This window comes from Syzygium oleosum, unplaced genomic scaffold (assembly GCF_021117445.2).
Source record: "Syzygium oleosum isolate NSW1041296 unplaced genomic scaffold, Sole_v2.1 Sole_v2.17, whole genome shotgun sequence".
In the NCBI taxonomy this organism is placed as follows: domain Eukaryota; kingdom Viridiplantae; phylum Streptophyta; class Magnoliopsida; order Myrtales; family Myrtaceae; genus Syzygium; species Syzygium oleosum.
In genome coordinates this window covers 509286-534755 of record NW_026607501.1, presented here as the reverse complement: position 1 = coordinate 534755, position 25470 = coordinate 509286, and the positions used below count along the sequence as shown (strand labels likewise).

General features: G+C 42.3%; 2 protein-coding genes and 1 pseudogene across 2 annotated transcripts; all 3 read right to left on the bottom strand.

Annotated features, from left to right (window-relative positions):
* Positions 1–12810: 12810 nt before the first annotated feature.
* Positions 12811–13918, bottom strand: LOC115688723 (uncharacterized; annotated as a pseudogene).
* A 3114-nt stretch (positions 13919–17032) lies between these two features.
* On the bottom strand, positions 17033–18733 carry LOC130140317 (probable aspartic proteinase GIP2). The gene has a single exon (XM_056319410.1). It carries the CDS (start codon positions 18457–18459, stop codon positions 17218–17220), a length of 1242 nt encoding a protein of 413 aa, XP_056175385.1. The 5' UTR covers positions 18460–18733; the 3' UTR covers positions 17033–17217.
* Positions 18734–21154: 2421 nt separating this feature from the next.
* On the bottom strand, positions 21155–24043 carry LOC130140197 (uncharacterized GPI-anchored protein At3g06035-like). The gene is made up of 2 exons (XM_056318945.1): positions 23795–24043; positions 21155–21948 (listed from the first exon to the last, which is right to left on the bottom strand). The coding sequence occupies exons 1-2, from the start codon at positions 23913–23915 to the stop codon at positions 21446–21448; spliced, it is 624 nt and encodes a 207-aa protein (XP_056174920.1). The 5' UTR covers positions 23916–24043; the 3' UTR covers positions 21155–21445.
* Positions 24044–25470: the final 1427 nt, after the last annotated feature.

Sequence of the window (25470 nt, the reverse complement as noted above, 5' to 3'; positions counted from 1 at the left end):
AGCAATGGCTTCTATCATGAAATCATGCTTTCACTCTCAACATCCCAATCTGAAGAGTCTTTGAGGTGAGGTTGTAATGTTGGTATTGGGTAGGCTCAAAAGGCTCATTTGTTTTCGAAATCAAGGGTTTTTGTAAAATTGGTGATCTTCTTAGCATCACCACCATTTTCTTTTGTCCATTGAGGATTTTTTTTCTTTTCATGACCACAAGAGTCCTCTAAATGCTTATCATGGTCTTTCTTTTTCACCTTCTAGCTTGTTGTGATCTTTGATCTTTCCCAACTTTTGTTTTTCTTTTGTCATTCTTCTTTTGATTGCTTTTTCTTATCTCTTGTCTTTTTCTTTTCGTTCTCTTTTGCTGGGCATTGGCTTTGCTTTTACCAGGCACACTGCTTTTTCATGCCCTTGACTCTTTTGCATTTGCATTTCTAATCCTTTTGGCCTTTGATCATTTTGAGCTCTAAGGACTCTTTGTCATGCCTTTTTGTTACTATCAATATGAGATGGATCACATGCTTTGCCCCAGTGTAAGGAAATGATCACTTATTCGGGTTTGGAAATGAATATTCAAGCTCAATTAGGCTTTGCAAAGGATAATATGTTTGGGATATGAAAATGAATTTCTCTTCTTCCTTTTGGGATGTTGTGAGCTTCCATATGACTTCATCTGAAGTTATCACAGAAAGATTGATGCAAGTATATGCAATAAAATCTTTCTTGATCCTTTTCTCCATAAATGTCAACAACGAACCTCCTAATTTACTCCAATATGGGGTGGTTTTTAACAGGGTTGTTTTGAAAGATTTCTTCATTGTGTAGGCTCAAATTTAACTTGCAAGGGATAATCATGTGTTTGAGATAATGAAATGATTGCCTTTCATCATTTCAATCCATGTAATCATTGCGAATAGCTCCTATCTCATTCGGATGAGGTTTTTCTCACTTTTGACACTCATTCTTTCATTCTACTCGAGCGTTTCTACTCGAGTGTATAAAAGTTGTGTTTGGATATGGTTTACCTTTCCTTATTTGAAGGTCTTTCCATTTGATTTCATCCAAATATTTTTCTTTGAAAATTTTCATAACCTTTTGTCAAATCATCCTCTTTAGGGAATTCTGATATGCAATACATGCTCAAAGAATACGTGTTTTAAAGCTTTTTTGTTTAAAATTCTTCGAAATGCTTATTGAAAAGATTTGTTTTTGATTTCAAGATATTTCACTTGGGGAAATAAACTCAATCCTTTTTAGAAAAATAAACTTTTGGAAACCTAAGTTCATGAGTTAGGGATACTTACCTGATATTCTTGTTAGGATTCTTGATCGGCTTGATGAGATCCCTGTAAAATTAAAACCCAATGTTAATATAGGTCCATGCATTGTTCATTTCAAATTGAAACGATACAACCAACCTCTTGTTCATCTTGAATTGAGTATTTATGAAATATTATCTCTTTAATCTCTTGTTTTGATTTGCCCCACTTGGGGAATTGGGCTCTTTTTGAATGACAACACACTTTTCGACTTGATGAGGATCTTGCAAAATTAGGAATCAAGTGTTAGAATTCATTTGGACAATTCTTAACAACAATTGGAACGATTACTGCCAACTCTCTTATGTGCTTCTATTTTGATTCCATTGGGAATTTACTTTTCGTTGCTTCCTTTCTTTGAGCTCCCTGGGGATGATAGAAAGGAAAAAACATATTAAAGGATGATATCAAGGGAAGTAAATTGGAATGATACATTCATTTACCTTTTAGATTTTGAGGATCTTTAATCATCCTAAGCTCATTTTAGCTTTATTCTGCAGAACGAACAAACATGCACATGTGATGTATGATATGCATGATATGCACATGTTCTAAGGTGGTCCAAATCGACTTCTGAAATGTTCAATCAAGTTTGTCATTTCATTTCATGGGTAAAATATCTTGACTGCATTTGCATTTACAGGATAAGCCAACTCTGTTCCATCTATATCTACAAGAATCAATGCTCCTCCAGGTAGAACTTTCTTAACAACATATGGACCTTCGTAATTTGGAGTGAATTTCCCATGGGAATATGAATTATTGGGGATGATGTTTTTCACCACTAGATTCTCAACTTTGAAATGCCTTGGTTTCACTTTCCAATTAAAGGATTTGGCAACTCTTTTCTGATAGGCTTGTCCGTAACATATAGCCCTCAATCTCTTCTCGTTAATCATGTTGAGTTGTTCATATCTCTGTTGAATCCATTCACCTTCTGAAAGATTCAATTGAGATAATATTCTTAATGAAGGAATTTCCACTTCAATAGGTAACACCGCTTCCATTCTATAAACCAAGGAAAACGGAGTTGCCTCAGTTGATGTTCGAATTGAAGTTCGGTATGCCATTAGAGCATATATGGTAACCTTTCATGCCAGTCACGATAGTTCTCAACTGTCTTGGACAATATCTTCTTTATATTCTTATTTGCTGCCTCAACCGCTCCATTCATTTGCGAATGATATAGAGATGAGTTCAAATGTCGAATGTGGAAATGTTCAAGCAAATCATCCATAATCTTGTTGTTTAAATTTGACCCATTGTCGGTAATGATTGCTTCTAGAACTCCATATCTGGCAATGATGTCCCGCCTAATGAATCTTGCGACATTCTTAGCGGTAACATTAGCATATGAGCTTGTCTCGATCCACTTGGTAAAGTAATCAATTGCAACCAAGATAAAACGATGTCCGTTTGAGGCCTTAGGGTTGATTGGACCAATCATGTCAATTCCCCACATTGAAAACGGTCATGGCTCAGACATTTGATGACCAATTCTGGATAAGGTACCACTTCAATAAACCCAACCTTGAGCAATTTCATTACTTCTTTTATTTTTTTTTTGCCAATTTTGGCTTTGTTCGCCGAAGTTTTTGCTTCTTTGGATGAATACTCAGATCAACTAGTAGAGCATGTTCAACAATCTTTGGATCAAGACCTAGCATGTCAGCATAAGACCATATGAAAATATCTTGATATTCTCTAAGTAATTCAGTAATTCTCTGTGCTTCTGCAGGAAAAAGGCTTTCTCCAATCTTAACTTCTTTGGGATTCTCATCATTGCTCAGATTGACAGTAACTATTTTCTCTAATGTAAGCGGCTTTGATTCTTCAAGACTGATCCATTCTTTCTTGACCCATTCTTCATCTTTGTTGACCTCTTCAATATCACAAGTGATTTTCTCGAAAGGATTTGGGCCACATAAAAACCTATTATGAATATGCGAATGCTCATGCCTGACATGCAACAAACATGGTTAGTAATCGCATATGAAGTATAATAACGCATGAGGTTTTACGAAAAGTCCTTTTGGAAATTCATTTTGAAATCTATTTCGAAAGAACGAAAAGATAGAGCTAGTCCTCATATCCTTGGACATTTTTGCTCTTAAAGTCCACTTTCGCAACTAGGAGCAATACAGAAACCTAAAGCCTCAAGCCTCACAAGTAAGGGCAATATTCATCATAGGTTTGGTTTTGTTTCCATACGTCCTAAACAAAACATTTGAACACTTTTATTGAATTTAAGAGAACATATTACAACTTCATTGTTATGAATGGAAACTTCAACTAAATTGAAAATGCATACAGAATCAAAATGAAACTGGAAACTATGAAAGCAACAATGCAATGGAAAAGACAACAAAACAAGTAAAGGTTTGAGAGAATCTTCCTACTCCAGTGTGTAGGTATCTTCTGCTTCAGTTATGATGTCATTGATAATATTCTCCTCGAATAACTCCAGCAAAGCAAGTTTCTCCTCTGCATGAATATTCTCTTCTTGGAGTAGTTTAGAAGGACCAGGAAAAGTTTCCTTGATGTAAATTTGATGATAGGGAAGCTCTTTGACTTTACCCTTCTACATTGACGGGTTGATGACGTGATCACCTCGGCTTCCATAGCCACCATGGCTCTTTCGACCTCGACCTTGGCCTCCATGGTAATCATTAAAACTTTCTATAATATAACCCACCACATATCTCTTTTGTCACGCTCCAGACCCTTGAGCGTGCAGACATCCTTCCTTGGTCGTAGAATTGCGACGTCCCAGGACGTGTTGCCAATCCATTCATTTTAACTTTCAATTAAACGCAAGCGGAAGCAATCATAATTCACCCAATCACAACAACATGGATAGTTAGGAAAACACACCTCAATATATACAATATCATCAGATATACATCGGGTTAACATATTACAAGTCCGTTACGTGGACCTTCTCAATTACAACCACAAAAGGTAGGGGGTTAACCTAGCTCCTCTATCTATGAAGGCAACCTCAAAAGGTGTTCTCCCTCAAAACAGCCGGTTCCCATAGAACGCAACGCGTACTCATACTTGAGTACCTGAAAAATGGTTAACAACAACGAGTGAGATAAATCTCAGTAAGTTAACGACCTAAGCCTCGGTTAGGAAGTCAACTAGCCTCAGGCGCTCCTAAACATACAACAACCTATCGATGGCAAATCAATAGCAAAGCAACCCCTGCTTTGCCTTAATTATAAACACAAGCAGGTTATCCAACCCAGCATAAACAAACGTGCCATTAAACAATCACGGGCATTCTTACCTTGCATTGGCACACACACACGTCCTGCACATAATAAACCAACATGTGTAATCATAATGCAACAAGCACGTAATACAATCAAAACACACTCAGCAATTCTTATGTACAAGGTATCCACACAAGTCCTGATTATGGAGTGAAACCGTTTTGGCTTGTCCCATATCGTGTCTCACAATTTTATCTCATAATCAGGCGCAATACAACATACTTTTTCACGCGAGTTCTGATTACTACGACCTCACTGGGCCACGGCACAACCCGCGTTACTCACATCAAGTTGGCCATCTATTAACCATTATAACTCTACAATCGCTTTAACGAGCATATAACAAGATCACATGATTGCATAAATCAGAGGCATATCATGATGCATAAGCAGACACAATATCAATTTAGAACTCCCGCGACATGTCATCGTCTAGAACCCTCGCCTAGACGGTATCCGAACCCTCGCCGGGCATCGTCTAGAACCTCTGCCTAGGTGGACTTTCATGTGACCATGCAGGCACACCAACCACTCAAGTCAATTCTTTATCTTTGAATTTAGCCAATGCAACAGGGTATATGATGTGTTATTTTCTTATGCACAATGTCACATATTGCATCCCCAGACCCCCGATGGGTGACAGGTTCCTTTATGTGATCACATGAGTACAACAAACACACAACTCATTTATATCTCAGCATTTAGCCAAACACAAACGTGCTTCCTGCTCACACAATAAATTACTGCAACTTCCACACATAAAATGCAATAATAAATTCACACGTGATCACATACACACAATCAACCCATCAAACTTTGCACGATTTCCTTTTTAGATATCCTCGCCCCATTTAATTCATAAAACCGGACATATAAACCCAATACCTCGGGGTTTTCCACTTATATGTCCTTAACAAACCCTTGTAAAAATTAGTAAACAGGATTTATAAAATGGGCAAGTATTTTTCAAGGCATCACAAGCTTGAAAGCACATAAAGCATGCATAGAATCACCACAATTCACTATCACTTATTGCCTAATTGCTATAACTCATTAAATAAAAACCGATAACTTATCACTCCCCTCGTGATAACTTATCATCCATTCCTCGATAGCCTATCGCCTATTTGGCGATAGCTTCTCCATAGCTTATCACCCCTTTGGTGATAGCTTATCAACATTTCTCCGATAACTTATCGCCCCTTTGGTGATAGCTTATCACCAAATGCCCGATAGCCTATCACCCCTTTGGTGATAGCTCATCTATCCTTTTCCCGATAACTTATCGTCTATTTGACAATAGCTTATCACATTTTTTCGATAACCTATCAAGTCCACTTATCACCTATCGCGATAGCTTATCACTTCCGTCTATCACTTATCGTGATAGCTTATCAAATAATCCTTCATTAATTAGCACTAAGCAAGATTAACTTAATCTAATCTAACCCTAAGCAAGTTTAATGTACTAATCAAGGAATTGGAGCGTTAACTCACCCGAAATGATTCCGACGACACGGGTGCGATAGTGGCGATAAGGGCTACGCATGGCTCGGTTCGGAAACGACACGGGATGACGACGGACGGCACACGGCGACGGGCGGTCACGGCGCACGGTTAGTGGCCCGGTGGTGGTTCCATGGCTATAAAACCAGCTACTAGAGGGGCAGTAATGGTGGTGGCTAAAGGTGGAAGCAAAGAAGAGAGGGAGAGAAAAACGCGAGAGAGGGAGAGAAAGAAGAGAAAGAGAGAAAATGAGAGAAATGAGGAGGAGAGAGAAAGTCTCTTGCAATAAAAACCAAGACTGGATGGCCAAGATTAACTCTTGCTCACCAAGCCAAGATCAATGGCTAGGATTCCATCTTGCAAAAGCTTCTAGAAGGGGCAATTTGGTAATTAAGAGAAGATGATAGGGGTATTTTGGTAATTTCACCCATTGACACTATTCACGTGCACTATTCACTCGGGCTTGGGCTTGAGCGGGCCCAATTTGAAGAGAAATGGGCTTGAAAAATTTAATGGGCTTGAAAGACTTAATAGCCTTAAACTTGGGCTAAGCCCATTCTTCTTGGGCCGAAATCCCCCTTGGGTCCTGTTATTGGGCTTAGTTCCTTGCGGGCTTCTTGTTTCGGACTTTTCTTGTACAAATTCTCAGGAGAAGAATACTAGAAGTGCCAAAACTTGTGTACGGTACTCACTTTAGTGCCAAAAATTTTTACCGGCTCACTTAAGTGCCAAATCGAAGAAAAAACGATTACTTAAGTGCCAACGGCGAGAAATTCCGGTCAAATTAATACGTGGCTTTTATAATTAAAATTTTAATCTTAGTTGGATTTTTTTTTAAAAAAATAAGTCTACGTGGCATTTCCATGTGTACATTTAGATTTTTTAAATATGTCTTCTGATTTTTTTCCTTTTTTTCTTTTTTTCTTTTTTTGTTCTCTTTCTTCTTCTTCTACCTTCGGTCACCGGCGGTGAGCGGAGGCCGGCTGCCTGGCGTTGCCCGGACGAGGCCGCCGTCGCCCGCCACAGGCAAGGCCCGGCCGACCCTCGCCTGGGCGAGGGTCGACCTTGCCTTGCCTGGGCGAGGTCGAACCCCGGTGAGGCCGCCCATCGCCCAGGCCACGACGACCTCGCCGGATCTAGAGAGGGGAGCCCTTGCCGGGGCTCACCCTCGCCCAGGTGAGGCAAGGCCGACCCTCACAGGGGCTCGCCCGCCCTCGCCCAGGCGAGGGTCGGCCGGGCCTCACCTGTGGCGAGCGATGGTGGCCTCTTCCGGGTGAGACCAGGCAGCTGGCCGCGGCTGATGGCCGACCTCCGGTCACCGGTAGTGACCGAAGGTAGAAGAAGAAGAAAGAGAAGTAAAAAAGAAAAGAAGGAAAAAAAATCAGAAAAAATATTTGAAAAATCTAAGTGTACATGTTAAACTCGTCGTTTTGATGTGTACATGCTGACTAAATCCTCTGGTGAGCCACATCAGCTTCAGAATTAATAAAAAAAATGCTACATCGGATTTCCAGCCAAACTGACCGGAGTTGGCACTTAAGTGATCGTTTTTTAAAATTTTTGGCATTAAAGTGATCCAAAACAAACTTTTGGCACTAAAGTGAGCGCCGTACACAAGTTTTGGCACTTCTGCTGTTCTTCACCCCAAATTCTCAAAACTTCTTAATTTGGACCCAAAAGGGCAAAATTGTAATTTCCCTTCCATTGGGCCCTCGTGTCCAACTATATAGTCCATGAGACCCATTGGGCTCTTAGAAATTCGTGGGCCCTCTTGCGGGCCCTAGTTTCTGGCCCGAATTTCACTTTTCCAAGGTTTCTCGGTATACTGATAAATAGGCAATTCCCAAAATTTTTTCAATAATTGTCTCTTAATCCTCTAGAGTCCAATACCCTCAACTGGATTAGAATTCTTTTACCTCAGGCTATCTTGCGGGCCCTAGTTTCTGGCCCGAATTTCACTTTTCCAAGGTTTCTCGGTATACTGATAAATAGGCAATTCCCAAAATTTTTCCAATAATTGTCTCTTAATCCTCTAGAGTCCAATACCCTCAACTGGATTAGAATTCTTTTACCTCAGGCTAAATGTAAGGTATTGCACTCGCTTTATAAGTGGTGAAATCTGTTTCTCCATGCACAGTGATCATTTTACCATTAATGGCAAACCAAACTTTCTGATGAAGACTTGAAGGGATGGCACCAGCCATATGAATCCAAGGCCTTCCTAATAATAGGTTGAAAGTCCTCGGAATATCGACCACTTGGAAATCAATCAAAAAAGGCACAAGACCTATATTTACCTCAAGCTCAATATCACTAATGACATCTTTCTCCATTCCATCAAACGAGCGTACGATCACCTTAGAAGGCTTGATAAGCTCTTCACTAATCCCCAGACGATGCAATGTGCTTAGCGGGCACAAATTAAGTGTGGAGTCATTATCAATCAATACTCGCGATACTTCTTTGCCCCGGCATCTGACGGCAATATATAAGGCTTTATCATGTGAACGTCCATCAATTGAGAAATCTTCATCATAGAAAGCGATTTGATCCTTTAACAGAATGGTGCGAACGAAATCTTCTAGCTGCACTCCGTTGATTGTCTCCGGGACATGAACTTCATTAAGAAGTTTCATGAGCACCATTTTATGACTCTCTGAGGTTTTGAAGAGATCCAGCAAAGAAATTTATGCTGGCATCTTTCTCAATTATTCAATCACCTCGTATTCACTTGTGTTCATGACCGACAGCAATTGCTTCACATCTTCTTCGATTACACCCTTCATCTCATGCTCACCCTCTTTTGGGACATAGCATCTTCCTGATCGAGTTATAGCATCGACCTCTTTCGGTGCGTAATCCCAAGGTACGCACTTAATGTGAAAGTTTTCTTTTAGGGGCAAAGTAATGATCACAGGCTAAAGTTCTTTTTCCTCGATCTTCAGTTGATCGATTGGAAGTGGAATAGCAACCGATTCTATATGACCTCTTTCCTTCTCGTACTTATCCACTTCATCAAGTTTGATTAGGAATGGAGTGATCATGGACACCACGCTTCTATCGGCTTCATCGGCATCCATTCTACCCCAACCATTAGGTATGATGATTTCATTCTTAAAAGTCCATGGAGGGGGTGTATACTTGACACGATAGTTATACCGACCGCTATCCTGACCTAATAAATCCACGGTCTCAAATGACTCCCCGATCACGCAAGTCGATTAGAGTGAGACGACTGTGAAGTGACTCTTCGACCATAAGAGCCGTTAGCGAAAAGGTCCGAGACGACCATGGATCAGTACCGTATTGGCATGTGTCAGTCGCGGGTTATTCCGCACAGCCATGCATCGGTCCCAGATGACCATGGATTAATCCCGTGGTACTATATTCCATGAGGCTACATGACAACCGAGGGTCGATCATAGGTTGTTGATACTCGAACATAGACCGGTCGCGAATCGGCCATGGATCGTTGTGTTGAGTCGGTATGTCATGGACGAGCCAAGTGCCAGGTCACGAGCCTAGTGGCTTGGTCACGGATTAGGCTATGTGCCAGTCGCGCCAGCCAAGCCTTATGCCCGGTCATGACCAAACATTGTGCCCGTTAAGTAGGCAACGGGCTGGCTACGTGCCCGGCTGTGTGCCAGTCATTATGCCTAACCCATGTTCCAGGTAATGTGCCCGTCAGATCCGGCTTCGGCCTAGTTTCGTGCCCAAGATATTTGGCCATGAGCCATGCATGGTGCCCATACATGAGCCAATGCATGTGTTTAGTCCATGAACCGGTCCCTTGCTCGTGTAGCTCGGCATCGTGCTCGGCGCACTGCTCGTACTGCCCGACACCGCGCCCGTGCGCTCGACCACGGGTCTGGCTATGTGCCCAGTCGTGTACTTGTGTGGCCTAATAGTGTACCAGGCCCTGCACTCAGTCAAGCCTGATTGTACAGGCCACGTGCCTGGTCAATCCGATTGGCCCGAACTTGCACAGTTGAACATGGACTTTTGCTTGGTTGTGCTTGGTCACATTTGGAGGTTTTCCTACACCAAACCTCGAATTGAACGGGATCAATGAGCATGTTTTAGCATGGAAAACCCTCAGGAAAATAAGATGAATAAAAATGATGCAGGATTACAAGTTAGGTAGGACTAGAATTAGGCCTCACGCTTCAGAAGATGGGGGGGACTAGCAGACAAAATTGACCCCAAGTCAAATCTTCATGCTCAAGCCACAATGATTGGAGCCAAGCTTAGGTGTCCCCTTCCATTAATAGTCACAAGCTGAGTTGTCCACCCTCATAATTGAAGCTTGGTGACTTATTGTCACCAATAATGAGCTAGAGACAAGAGAGTAAGTCGGCTAAGGAGAAGCCGAGAGGGTGGAAGCCAGCCAAGAAGGAAACCGAGAGAGAGAGAATGAGAGAAAGGAAGAAAGCCATTAATTGTTACGATTTGCTAAGATCATTTCATTTTGGCCTTTCTTCATTAATGCCAAGATCTTCAAGATCAAGATAATCATGGCTTTGTTTTTTCTCCTTGAATAATCGAGTGTCGACCATTATAAATAGAAGAGACCCCATTTGATTTAGGAGACACATACGCATATACACTCACACCAACCAGCCATCACCTCTTTCTTGCCTTCTTGTTTCACGCCTAGAAACCTCACCGACCATGCCCTTTTCTCTCTTGTTCTTCGGCCAACTAGAGAATCTACGTCCAAGACCCGCCTTGCTCACGTGTTCAAGCCACATGCCTCTCACTTTCTTTGTTTCTCACGTGTTCTAGTTTTATTATTTGTGTAAGTGAATTCCATAATATCGGGAAAGGAAGATGAGATACGTTGTGACGTGGTTTGCTCGGACCGTGTTCGGTCATTTGGTTGGTCGTGGTTGATTCTTTCCATGGCTTATTTCTATTTTGTACTTGAATAGAAATCGGAACTTGACTAGTGATGTTCACGTGTGATAGCCATGCTTGATGTTCTCTAGTTAATTGCTGGCATGAACTTTGCTATTGATCTGCTATCGACGCCGGTGCGGTAAGAGCCGACTCATGTTAACGGCGATTGATTCATCCTCACTTGATATTAGTGAGTTTACTTATCGAATCTCCCCGACTCATCTCCCGTTGTTTTCCCTTTTCAGGTCCGTAGGATGGCATCACCCCCAACTCGTTTTGTTTATCCCATGGAGATGCAAGTTGAGGTGCTCACCGTGATTGACGCCCGTGAACGCCGTGCCTACCGCCAGGTTACGACCCATGTTATGGTGGACGAGGGCCTCGAGAGCTTGGTCCCCCACACTTATGCGGCGTAGTACCGCTGGTCGAACGGAGACCTAATCGGACCCCTGCGCAGGTTCAACGGACACTTTGGCGGAAACGGCGGGCCGGTTCCGTGGTATGCCGCGGGTGGGGTATAGGATGGCCAAGCGGACGGGTCACGGGGAGGGGGCGAGCTAATGGACGGAGTTTAAAGCGCGAGAAGATGAAGTAGTGGGAGTAGATCACCTAAGACAAAGTTTTGTTTATCTATAGTCGGTTTGTGTGCGGAATAGCCTTTGGAATAGGCATGAAAAATATGTATGCTGTTTGCAAGGGCCCGAGAGGCGGGCTTGTTAAAAATAAGCACAATCATGTAAATACAACTTTCGATGGTTTGCTCATGCTATCTTGTGATGTTTCGTTTAGAATTGCTTCCACTTGCGCATTGAATACAATGAATGGGACATACTAACTCATTTTCGTGAGTCACGGGCTCGATCAGATCGTGATCGTCAACTAGCATCGAAAGCGATTCCGGGTCGGGGCATGACATGAACCAATCACTATCTTTCCCTCAAGGTAATACAACCCATATTCTATGTTCTCTAGCATCACAGTAAGCACGCCTTAAGAGATCTTTAAAAATTCACCTTCAGCAGAGATCCGGTATCCGAACTTGTCAACAGCACTTAATGAGATAATATTTTTTTCTCAGCTCCGGTACATGCCTTACATGAATCAACATTCTCACCACTCACAAGCAACACCATTTCACATAACTACCTTACCACCCTTCATGCACTAATAGGAAGTAAATTAATATCCATGAGAAGTCACATGATAAGAACATCCAAAGTTAAGCACCTAAACATCACCTGATGAACTCGTGGTGATTGTAAACACAACATTAGCATCACTAGAACTAATATTTGTCACAGTAGCAATATTACCATCGCTTGTAGACTTCACCTTAACTTATTTAGCCTTGTTCTTTAGACAATCTCTCCTGTAGTGCCCTACCTCATCATAGCGATGACATTGACGATTTTGAATATTGGACCTCGATTTAGAATGGCTCTTCCATTTGCTACCTCCAAACTCTCTTCGTTCATGTCTGACTCGGATAACCAAACTTTGCACCGTATTTTGCGCTAAGTTATCTTCTTGTAACTTCTTTTTCCACTATTTAGAAAACAAGGTAGAATTTACCATAATTGTAGTGCACCCTTATAGCAGCGAATCTATAAAGTGCTCAAAAGAATATGGTAGAGATGCCAACAACATCATATCTTGTTTTTCATGAGGCAAGGCTTCATTGATGTTCTTCAAGTCCATCATGAATTTATTAAACTCATCTGTGTGCATTCAACCCTACAAAACAGAAACGTCATTTTCAACATATACAAGCAATTGTTCAAATCATTTATTAGATAAAGTGCCTCAACTTTTGCTCACAACGCTGAGGCATCCTTCTCTTCAGCCACATCAATCATTACCTCATTCGATAGGATCAACAAGATCACCACGGGCAGCAAACAGTACCCAACGACGCTCGTATATGTGTGCAAATTCAGCTTGTCGTTACACCCAACGAGCATGTTGAACACCACATAGAGGAACATCGAGGAGACCACGATCCACCCTAGGATCATGCCGAATTGGATCTTGCCGGCGAGCAACTAGAACAGGCAGAGCGAGAGGTACAGGATGATTGGGTCAGACAGATCGAAGTCCTTGTGGACAGCCGGGTTCACGCAAAGAGGGTTGAGGATCGATATGGTCTTCTTCTAGATCTGTTCGGGGTGGATGCCAAGCTCATCGAGGAAGGGCTCCTCATCGTCGAAGTTCGCGGTGCCGGAGGGGCCCCCACCGTAGATGGTGGAGGTGGCGACGGAGGTGGCGGGGCCGATGTCAAAGGACATGAAGGGGAGGCTGGAGCTTGAGGGGGCGCGAAGGTTGGAACGGCGCCATGGGGATGTCACACTGCTGGAGGTTCCCAGTGGCAGGGTTTCTACCGAAGGTTCAACAAGAATTAAACGAGTTTACTACTATTTGTGGGTAACTTGCATCAATCGATGTCAATTTGGATGAGGAAGATAAAGCGTGTACTTTGTTGTGTTCATTGCTGAATTCACAGGAACATATGATTATTTCGAATGGCACTGGTGTTAGTGCGTTATCCTTTGAGAGCGTTATAGCTGCTCCATTATCTGAGGAGATGAGGAGAGCAGGTTCTGATAGTGCAACGCAAGATGCTCTTTTCGTAAGAGGAAGGAATAGTGAACAATCCAAAACCATATTTGGTGGCAGAAATAAGTCCAGAGGAAAATCTAAAAGTAGAGATTGATTGGATATAATGTGTTGGAAGTGCAAAAAGCCTGGACACTTGAAGAAAGATTGCAGAAGCAAAAGTGTAGTTCCAAAGAAACGAAATGAGGCATCATCATCTAGTACAAAGAAGGATGATGACAGCAGCACAGGAGACATGTAACTCGTCTGCAATTCATCACAGGGTGACTGCAGTGCATGGCTAATTGATACTGGAGCATCTTTCCACATGATGCCTCATAGAGATTGGTTATGCTGTTATGAACCATATCAAGGAGGTATGGTGCGAATGGGAGATGATTCGACGCTTGATATTGTTGGTCGCGGAAAGGTGAAGCTGAAGTTGAAAGATGGGACAATCAAGAGTCTTCCTGATGTGATGCATATTCCTGGTCTTACCGGGAATCTTATTTCTGTGGGAACTATGGCAGATCCTAGCATTACCTTCACCAGTGACAAATATTCATGCAAGCTAACTCGTAGATCTGTGGTAATCGCCAGAGGCAAACGGTATGGAAAATTGTGGAAATTCTTGGGAAGCACAGTGATTAGCGGTGTGAGTTATATCTCAGAGTAGATAGAAGATCTTTTGATGCTATGATATCGGAGATTGGGTCATATCGATGAGAAAGGGCTGATGACCCTTACCTCAAAGAAGATGGTGGATGGAATACCAAACTACTCTATCGGTTTCAGATTTTGTGAACATTGTTTACATGGAAAACAGAATTGGGTATCTTTCGAATCCATAGGAGGGAGAGCGAAAGGGATTCTAGATTTGATCTACAGTGACGTCTTTGATCCTACACCTGTAGTATCGTTTGGAAAATCAAGGCATTATGTTTCTTTCACCGATGATTTTTCCATGTATGTGCGGATATATTTTCTGCAGCGGAAAGATGATGTGCTTGAAAAATTTTGCGAGTTCAAAACTTTGGTGGAAAATCAGTTTGATAGGAAAATCAAAGTCTCACAGATTGATAATGGACGAGAATTTTGTTTAGCGAAATTTGATTAATCCTGTGCAACCAGTATCATTGCTAGGCAGAAGACAATGTCCTATACACCTAAACAGAACGGGGTGGCAAAAAGACTTAATCGATCTCTCATGAAAAAGGTAAGGAGTATGCTAAGTGGTGCAAGCTTAGCAGCTGACTTTTGGGCGGAAGCAATGACTACCGCGTATTATCTGAAAAACAGGTCTCTCACATCATTTTTGAAGGATCAGACACCGTTTGAGACACTGTTTGAAAAGAAGCCAAACATATCTCATGTTAGAGTATTTGGTTGCGAAGCATATGTACATGTGCCAAAGGAAAAGAGGAACAAGCTTGAGACCAAGTTAGAGAATGGGGTGGTAAAGAGACTTAATCTGTCTCTCATAAAAAAGGCAAGGAGTATGCTAAGTGGTGCAGGCTTAGAAGCTGAATTTTGGGCAAAAGCAATGGCTACCACGTGTTATCTGAAAAACAGGTCTCCCACATCAGTTTTGAAGGATCAGACATCGTTTGAGGCACTGTTTGAAAAGAAGCCAAACATATCCCATGTTAGAGTATTTGGTTGTGAAGCATATGTCCATGTGCCAAAGGAAAAGAGGAACAAGCTTGAGAGCAAGTCAGAGAAGTGCATCTTCGTTGGGTATAAGGATGGTATCAAAGGGTATAAGTTGTGGAATCCTGATACTAAACGTATCATCTACAGTAGGGATATGGTGTTCAGAGAATCTACGACAAATCAGATTGTTTGCCAAGCTCTTGGAAAACCACAGGCGATTGAGTTAGATGTTGGTTTAATGGAAAAGACAGTGCCTACACTAGTTGGAACAGAAAATTCGGATTTTGAAGCTAATGAGCCTAACGAGGCGGATGATGTAGTAGATCCTGAAACTGAGTTTGGAGTTGAAGCACTACCTGAACCGGTCTTAAGAAGGTCCACACGATTGAGAAAACCACCTGAGAGGTATACCATGTTTGCCAGCAATGAGAATTGTGCTCTAACCGTTATGGATGATGATCCAAGTACTGTCGAGGAAGCAAGAAGCGCGAAGAATGGCAAATAGTGGGAGAAAGCTATGAAAGATGAGATGGACTCACTAGAAAAGAATGAAACTTGAAGTTTGGTAAAATTACCTAATGATCAAAAGGCAATTGGTTGCAAATGGGTGTTCAAGAAGAAAATATTAGCAGATGGAGAGATAGAATAATATAAAGCTCGTTTGGTTGCGAAGGGATACTCGCAAATAGAGGGAGTCGATTATGGTGAGATTTTTTCTCCTATTGTTAAATCAAATTCCACAAGACTTGTCTTATCTGTAGCAGTTGCATATAATCTGTAGGTACAGCAGCTTGATGTGAAGACAGCATTCCTCCATGGTGACTTGGAGGAAGATATGTACATGAAGCAATAAGAAGGTTGTGGTACCAGAGAAAATTGACACACAGGTGAATAGTGCAGATTTTTTTACCAAGGCAATGAGTGCAGAAAAATTTGAATGGTGTACAACTGTGTTAGGTTTGAAGAAGCATGTGGAGTATTCACCAAGTGGGAGAATGTTGGGGTATGGTTCATACTCTCCATCGATAGGAAGGCACGGGGGTCTCACTCCCTGGTTAGCGGGTGAGAGTCGTGGGAGCAGCGATCCTAAGTTGCTAGAGGGCTTTTATAGTTTGAGCCCGAAAAATGAAAGTTTCCTGATTCAATTAGGTTTCCTATTTTGAATATGTTTCCTAATTGAATGGTTTCTTAATTGGATTTCCTAATTAGAGTAGGTTTCCTAGAAAGGGGTTTCGTATTTTGAATCAAACTATTGCCTATATATAGTCTATTTCTCTTGTAATTGAGAGATGTAATGAAAGGTGCGATGTGCTAATTATAGTAGAATCTTCAGCTAGACGTAATTCTAATTTAAGGGTGAACCAGGATAAAACCTTGCGTCTTAAATTCTTTTTCTCGCTTTTACTTTCTATTTTCTTTGTGATTGTGCGGCGAATCCTAACAGTTTCTATTATATCCTCGGCTAATAAAGTTGTTTTTTCCATTGATCTGCCATTTGAACATCTTGGATCTATTTATAGCATCATAATTAGTTACCTAAGTGCATGTGCACACGTGACAAATCTTTACCATTGTTGATCACATTCGTATTATCAAATTCTTCAAAAAAATCCAGGCTTAGATTGATGGATGGTATAAATGTGTGCAAGAGCAACTTTATCTCTCGACCGGGATTATTAGCAAGATGTGCATTCTGTATTATCTGATTGGAAGAGCTTGGCAATTGCTTCAGTTGACATTCAAAATATAAAAAGGACAATTTTAAACTTCAAAGCGTGCATTACATAGACATAGACAAGAAGATGCCTAATTTGCCCAAAAACCAAAGTTAGCTACTTACTATTTTTGGTTAGGGGCTACATTATTATTTCTTATTCTTTCACACAACCAGAAATAACAAACACACAAGCACACGGCATTATTGCACACAAAGGTACTTGTTCCTTTGAGGGCCACACCAACTTAAACAGATCTCATCAAGGTTTAACTGTGAAGTCGAAGTTGGCGCAAGTAGTGGTGTAGCCCAGCAGCGAGGAACTGAACCCGAATGTTGATTGAGCCAGATCGAACACGAGGAAGTTGTCCTCCATTTGGTAAGACCCGATCGCCACTGCATGCTTGGCTGCCTTTCCTCCGTCCACGAAGGCCAGGCAGGCCACATCCTTGCTCACTTGCTTCATCGAGTTTGCTCCGTAGATTGTCCAGGTCTTCCCACTCGCCACTTGCAGACTAATCTGGGGAACCTGTAAACCTACCCGAGTCGACGCAATCGCGCTTGACTTGAGACAGTACTCGAAGGGCTTCACCCTTTTCGCTTGAGGAATGCCCTTGGTGGCTATCTTGAACTCCTCGACGAAGACGTTATATATATCACTCCTGAGGATAGTGTAAGGAATCACAGTGCTCAGCACCGTGCCACCTCGGCCAACAGAATCAATGGAAAATGCGTTTCTCGGGATACGGACCGCCTTCCCAGCAATTGATATGCTGTCGAGGCCGATGTAGTAGTCAGATGATTTAGGGTTCTTTATCAATGGGGTGTAGGAAAGAAATCTGGATACATCAACCAAGGCAGGGCTCCTAAAGAAATATGGGCCGTTTCCAAAGAAAAGCGTGCCCTTAACATTAGGAACACTAGGAAGACACATTGCGAATCTCTTGGTTATTCCCAGATAAGGAGGGGCTAGTTGTGTAGAAAGAGCGAGAGGAGCCCACGAAAGGGAAGCCAAACCGGTAGCGCCCGAAGGAAGAGACTTCAAAAGGTACCCAGGAGCACAAGACATGTATATGTCATTTAAAGTTATAGAACTAGTCGGGTGTCCGCCATTTGTTACGTAAAGGGCGATGTTCTTGTGTGTGAGGTCAGAGAGAGCGCAAGTTTTGGTAAGTGGGTTGACGGGAGTCGTGATGCAATTTTGGCAAAGGTTGTTGGTGGAGCTGCTGGATGGAGGACAAAGCGGGGAGAGGTAGGACCTCGCCGACTCGCATGGCGCAGACCTGCAAGTCACGAGAGGGTGCTTATACGGGCAAGTGGACCAAGAAAACGGAGCGCCGAGATCGACGACATAGTTCTCGTGGAAGTTGAAGGTGGTGGAGTAGAGAGAAGTGGTGGTGTCTTTGGTGATGGGTGCAACTAGGGATTTGTAGGGCCGAAATGCTGAAACACGACAGCAGGCAAGGGCAAGTGCGAGGAGCACTAAAGCTTGAACCAGATGCATTTTTTCTCTCTTTTCTTGGATTGGATCAGTGTTCAGGCCTTGAGGGATGATTTTGGGTGATTGGAGCAGGTGGCTATTTATAGGGAAAGATATAAGCTTTGACTTCTTGATCGATCAAGGAGAGTAGGTACTTCACTGGGACTAGAGAGCATATCCTCATGATAAACAGCGTGCTAACGCGAGCAGAAGACTTCAACTGATTCTGACCAGAGCTACTGAAACAGGCAATTGCTGGTATCTAGCTGTAGCTGTGATGACTTCTTCATTAGTCGAACAGGAACTAATCTGTGTACATGTCATTAATAAATCTGTATTTCTCTCATAAGTGAAGTACATTGATGAGCTGACTGTTTTCAATAATTCAAAAGAATTTGCTTGTTGACCTTACTCAATCATAATAATTCGATTTTCAAAATATTGTTCACTCATAACACGAGAAAAGTACTACTTTGAAAATGAAGAATTTTTAGTAATTTGATCGCTTAACAATTTTCCCGGTAAACCCCTTAATAGAATCCTAAAATAAAATTGAATTATTGATTGTGTAATTATGGGGGTAGTCTTTCGAAAGCACCATCAGAGCATTAATAAAGAATTACACAAACTTCTTTTCAGAACAAAACTATTAAGTAAAATATGAGCAGGTATTTATATGATAATATCAAAAGTTTGATTAAGACATAACAAAGTGATGAAGAGTACATCCAGTTATATTGAGAACCAAGCCAATATATATTTTTATTTATTTGAAAACTCAACTAAATAAAAAAAGCCAAAATTTTAAAATGGATTATTTATTTCAAAAAAAATCACACATTGTTTTTATAAGCCCATGCGCTAGGATGAGAACATGCTAAAGAAAGTCAAACTATAGAAACAGCAATATTATCACTCTTCTGTCTAGTATTTTAAGGGCACTTCTGAAATTCCCAACGGATACGATTCTTGGAGATTGGCGATCGTTGGATTATTAGAGAACAAATCTCCGTCTTCCATTGAGAGCCTTTGAAGTATTTGTACCGTAGGACAATTGGGGAAGAAGATAGCGCATGATGCAATCGGGGAATCGGTCTCTCGAGTGACCATTCGAATCCCCGTTCATATTTTGAGGTGAGAACTATCCTCCAACATGGTTGATTTTAGCAGTGGTTGCTAGATTGAGCTAAACTGTGAACCGCTACTAAAGAACTTTCAATCAAATCCTCAAGAGGGTAAGAGCGATGACTGGTTTGATCAGTAGCTTCTTCTTCTCGTTGGTCAAAATACATGGGCTTTGGCTTTGGCCTTATACCTTTTCTCCTTTCTCTTTTCTCCTCTTGATTTGCCTCTAGGAGTTGAAAAACTGGTGAGACATCCTGCGGGTAGCCGCGAGTCTGAGAAAGCATTCTTCACAAAGCCTGGCCTTTTGTCTGAACTTAGGAGCCTCAAGCACGCTGACAGCTTTGACCATAGCCGTAGGTTAGAGCATAGCATCCATCTACTACACTGTCACAAAGTGACTCGTTTGTCTAGGAGATGGCCGGATTCAATAAAAACAATCAACATTTTGCAATTCAAGGGATGGTGTTTAACAGGATGCTTTCGCCCAACAAAAACGCGCGACCGTTTCGGGTCGAAAGTCCACCATCACCATCACATTGAAGGCAAACGTGCCATGTATCCGAGACACGATGCCCAGCTGCCTTTGCAACTCGATAAGCTGTCGGCGATTAAGACTGGCCTCTCCGGGATGAAGTTTCTGCTTTCAAACTCTAGCGGTTGCCGCATCATGTACACAATTGACATATGAAGTAAAGCAAGTGTAAATATTTTGGAATGATTAATTTGGCGACGATCAGTGATAGCACAAGAATGTTGCAGATCCATAGACTTTAAGCTCGATCTACTGCACTGAGTAAACCAAAAACAACTAATATCTCATCGATGCCACACAGATTTGGTAGAATCCCGCCCATAGGCCCCAGACCGTTCCTTAACATAAGGTTTTTCTAAAGGAGTGTGAACCTTTTGAAAGTAAGAAGAATGCTTCCTACCATGAAGGCTATTACCTTTGTTCGGCGAAGCTATTGCATTTTTAATAGCTACACATAAGTTCTAGAAATAGCCAGCTGAAATATGCCACGCGGGCGGTTACCGCACGATATCGTCCCGCGGTTCCATCATTCATCAATTGCAGTTTAGTCATACTATCAGAGACCAAGTAGTTAGCTCCTGTTTTCTTCTTCTGAGTTTTTTTATTGACCACATAAAAGAACGGAATTCAAAAGCAACAAAATGAATAAATGAATGAGTTTCAATATGCAGATAGGCTGTCCTAAACCTATTGGCATCCAGCCTCACTCAACCACACCCAAGAATGCCCGAGCAACCAACAGCATGGATGATACAGTTCCTGTCTCAATGGCATCGTGCGACAGCCCCCGAGTTAGACTCTTCACCAAGGAAATAATGAGCAAGAGCAACAGATAATTCAAGGTTAATCACTACTCTAGGGCTTTGAACTAGAGGCCAGCTGCTCTTATGAGAAGTGCGAGGTTCGACTCTCAGTCTCTCGCCTTTGATGGGGTTGGAGACAAAATAGTCTATGAGCTCTCGAGATGCAATGTAGCAACAAGAAAAAAAGAAAAGAAAAGAAAAGGTTTATGGTCTAATAGCAACAAATGGAGTAATGAGGAAAGCTTTTGGAAGGACAGAACCAAGCAACCTGTAACTCTTTTGCACTAATTCAATTGCAAATGAATCGCAGGATTCAAGTAAAGGAAGAAATTAAGGCAAAACGAAGAACACATATAACATAGTAGAATCCTCAAACCAAATCACGTGTTACATATTTCCAGCCACAACACAAGCTAATACAAAAAGAATGTACTCTCGATTATTCTGCAATTTCACCTTTCCTTCAAATTAAAACAAGGCAATGAATCCTCTGTAGTTATGCTTTGATTGCTCTCAGTCAAACTGCCATAAGGCCGTGTTATCACCAGTTTCACAATAGGAGCACAAAACCGATGAGTAGAAAGAGCAATTGATAAATGAAACTGCTTTTCAGAATCAAACCGGCTGACTTGACAGTCAAGTAGGTTCCTTCGGGTGTATTCGTGGTTAAGATGACTACCATCCAATCATTTTCAGAACTAATTCCAATTCCTGTATACTTGCTATCATTTAGGTTACCTGAATACTGAGACTGGGTGAAGTTAGTGAGGACAAGGCTTGGGACCAAGTTGGGAACACAAGCAGGCATTATTGCCCCATCCCTTGTGACAGAGACGTTCAGATGGCAGTTGGCTAAAAGTGTTGGAAAGTTGGAGAATTGAGGCTCAGTCCCGGGTACAGTGTCAGCACCTGTTGTATTAGTACAAGGTTTATTCTTAAATTGATCAGCTATTTCCTTGGCAAGGCATTCCGCATTATCATTCTTCGTAAGGGCTGTTAAGTTCAAAGATGTCCGATAACCGTTAATGCCTTGAAGAAGATTATCGTCCTCACCTGCAAGGACAAGGACAAGATAAATTAGATGGTAGTTTGGGAGCACGAGCAGGTGCGCATATGAGAGATGGGAGAGGGAGTAAGGGGGTTGTTCCTTGGAGATGTACTATTCAATGCATTATGTGGCACTGATTTTCAACAGCATACCAGCTCTGAAATACAAAATCGTTCTAATTTTAGCATGTCAGTCATTCAACTAAATAGGCTAGCAAAGTTATGAGAAACAATGAAAATAAGAGAACATGGTGGGTGGGATTAGCCCATTGCAATAGAAGGCCTTAACCATGCCCTTCATGACAATGAAAGACATGGCCCGTCCATATGCAGAAATTAAAGGCAAAACTTTAGACTGGCACTCCGCATCGAGGAGTAGCAAAAAGCAGCAGAAGGTGACCAGCTACAAACTCACATGGCACTCTGCATCGAACTACCAATGGAATCAAAATCTTGCGAAGTAGGATACATCAAGTCATGCATTACAAGATAGTGTACTGAGAGGAGTAGCAAAAAGCAGCATTACATAGTTTGAGGCATTTATCTCTCCTGGATATTATAGAACTGCTCTGATGGCAAGAAAATCAAATGACTTACCTAATGAAGAACAAATTCAGCTCTAGTGTAAGGATCATAGGAACTAAAAGTAAACATATGGCTCAATAACCTATTTACTGCAAAGTTACAGATTGACAACATGGATAAAGAATCAAAACCAGTTCATCAGAAGGTTTGATGATAAAACAAATTGTGCAATGACGATGGCTGAGATAAATCTAGTCCACTGACAGCAATTACCATTTTTTGTCTCCAGATGATTCTGTCCAGTTAAAGAGAGATGATTCCATTTCACTATGATGTGAGTGACAGTCTGACAGTGACTTGGCATTTCTAATTGGAAAGGCATGTTCCTACAAACTACGCGAGATTCAGTTAAAGTCAAGCAAAACGATGGACTGCTGAGACTTGGCATCTGTGTGTGTGTGAAGAATCTACTCCATGCTCTTAGTCATCAGTTTAAGACACCTCAGAAACGATCTCTAAGGACAAGTGGCAAAGAAGCACCCAAAAACACTTATGGAGAAACGACATCGTGACATATGGAAGACTGTCTATTATCAACAAATTCGATGACAATCGTGTAGATTTCCATGGCCACCCAAGCCTGGAAAAATTCAGGTCAGATCTGTTCCTACGAATTAAGCGACTGCATAACACAAATCCAAACTCTCAATTCGCTTGCTTTCAGTAATAGTCAACCACTCATCGCATCGGACATTTACGAATTGCTTCAAACATATACACATCCACCGACTACGTTCACAGGATAATCAAAGATCACTTTTTTTACCATCCAAGTTCCCATCCAAGTCTAAATCTTCCTAAGACGAAGAGAAGATTCAGCAGCACCCCGATAGATCGAAGCACAAACAAACCATCGCTAGCAGCCGCTCCCACAACCCACATTGGTCCAGGACGAAAATCAACCGCGAGGAACCGCAAGAGTACTCCACTTTTCCCGACATGCAACGCCGATCGTCGGCTTTTACCGAACGATAACCGCGAGATCGCTACCGAACCGAAGTCGAACCGACACTTGCGGATACGAACAAATAACACCCCGAGCTCAACAGCGTCGCTCAGATCAAGGACGCTCAGATCTCGCTACTAATCCAGAGGCCCACGATACCGACAGGAACTCCGCGAAAGCGCTCGCGATGTTCAAAATGCGGCGTAAAGGAAACAACGAACGAACGGACGAACGAGCGAGCAAAACAAAGCAGCGGAAGCAGCGCGAAGCTGCGGACGGAAGGGACGCCGGCGAGAGCGCGGAGAGGGGCGGCGAGCTTACCGTCGCACTTGACGAGGCGGCTCGAGGAGAGGATCGAGAGGGCGGCGAGCAGCAGCGCGGGGAGGAGACGGTGGAGCGCCGAGGAGGAAGACGACGGCGACGACGACGGCGACGACGCCATTGCTGCTGCTGCTGTTGCTGGTGGTGGGACGGACCTGAAGAGAGAGAGAATGCTGGTGAGCTCGCTCGCCCTGTTTCTCTCTCTAGCTCTCTCTCTCTCTCTCTCTCTCTCTCTGCGCTTCTTTACGTGCTCCGCGGAGGAGAAGAAGAAAGAGAAGAGAGAGAGGAAGGTGGTTCGCGAGGAAGGAGACTGGCTAACCGAAAAGCGGCCGACGGCGACAGCCTAACGAGGTATAAGCCACTTTTTCCGGTGGAGGTCAGGACCGGGGCGGCCGTTCTTGCCGTGACGGTCGGACCGGGGCTCGACCGGTTGGTGGCTCGAAGCCTTCCGCGAGGACCGCGACGCCGGTTCTTCTTCCCACCGTGTGGGCCAGGGCCCGCTTCCCAAATGGGCCTTGATAGGTTTGGGCCCAGGCCCAGGCCCGAATATTTTAGAATTGGTTGAAAGCGCAGGGCCCAGCGACGGGCCGGCGACGGATCGGGCCGCGCGGCACCGGCCCTTACTAGGAACACTGGCTATAGATGTAACTACCTACTCTTTAGAGCTTGGGATTTCAACTATTCTGTTCAATAATGAAGTCCCGAATGTCTGAGCAAATCCCGGGTATTCGAAGCGACGGGTTTCCGTGGAATGGTATACCTCGGACCTCGAGAACCGGGATTGGCCCATGTAATACTTGTGTATCCGCGCCGTTCAAAAATGACGTAACTGCACGCTTAGACTGATTCACTTTGTCACTTGCGTGCGCAATCTCGTACGTGCATGGTGAGTTTTTTTTTTACCATATAATGGCACAAATGGTCTCTGAATTTTGCTCAATGTACGATGTGATCCTTAAACTTTTAATTTTTTTCAATATGGTCCAAAACTTTAGCCCGATGTACAATGTGGTCCGTGAGCTTTCAATTTGTTTAATGTGGTCCATGACCTTTTGGTACATGTTCAATACTGTCCTTCCATTAACTCAGGTTTAGGGACAACATTGAATATTTTAATATGATCAATGGATTAAATTGAACATGTACCAAAAGTTTAGAAATCACATTGGACAATATAAAAGTTCAAGGACCACATTGCGTATTGGGCTAAAATTTGTGAACCATATTGAACAAATTAAAAGTATATGAACTACATAAGTATGGACCATTAGTTTCGTTCTCTCTTTTTTTTTTTTTTTGACAAAAGAGAAGTTATTTCTCATTTGTAAGTGTTCCCACCAAAAGGGGAATTCAAGTGAAAATGGACCGGGTTTGGGTCGAGTCCATTAGGGCAAACCGAAGCTCAAAACCCGACAGCAAGTCATGTGAAATCTTTTCATAATTATTTTAAAATCGAAAATTCTTGTCCATTTTGATGAGAAAGGCATGAGTACTTTCGATGAGTTCAACCGAAACTATCCTCCATCATTTTTTTTTTTAATTTTTTGCGAATGTTTCAATTTCAAGGTGAGCATATGTTTAAGTTCAACCCAAGTATAAACCCCCCAACAAAAGAAAAAGTTTGAATCGAGTGGAGTCATTGCTTGGTTTTACTTGAGGGAATGTCAATGGTGAGA

Coding starts and splice junctions, on each gene's coding strand:
- LOC130140317 (XM_056319410.1), bottom strand. CDS start 18,459: ATGCATCTGGTTCAAGCTTTAGTGCTCCTCGCACTTGCCCTTGCCTGC.
- LOC130140197 (XM_056318945.1), bottom strand. CDS start 23,915: ATGGCGTCGTCGCCGTCGTCGTCGCCGTCGTCTTCCTCCTCGGCGCTC. Junction 21,949..23,794: donor CCGCCTCGTCAAGTGCGACG/GTAAGCTCGCCG, acceptor TTGTCCTTGCAG/GTGAGGACGATAATCTTCTT.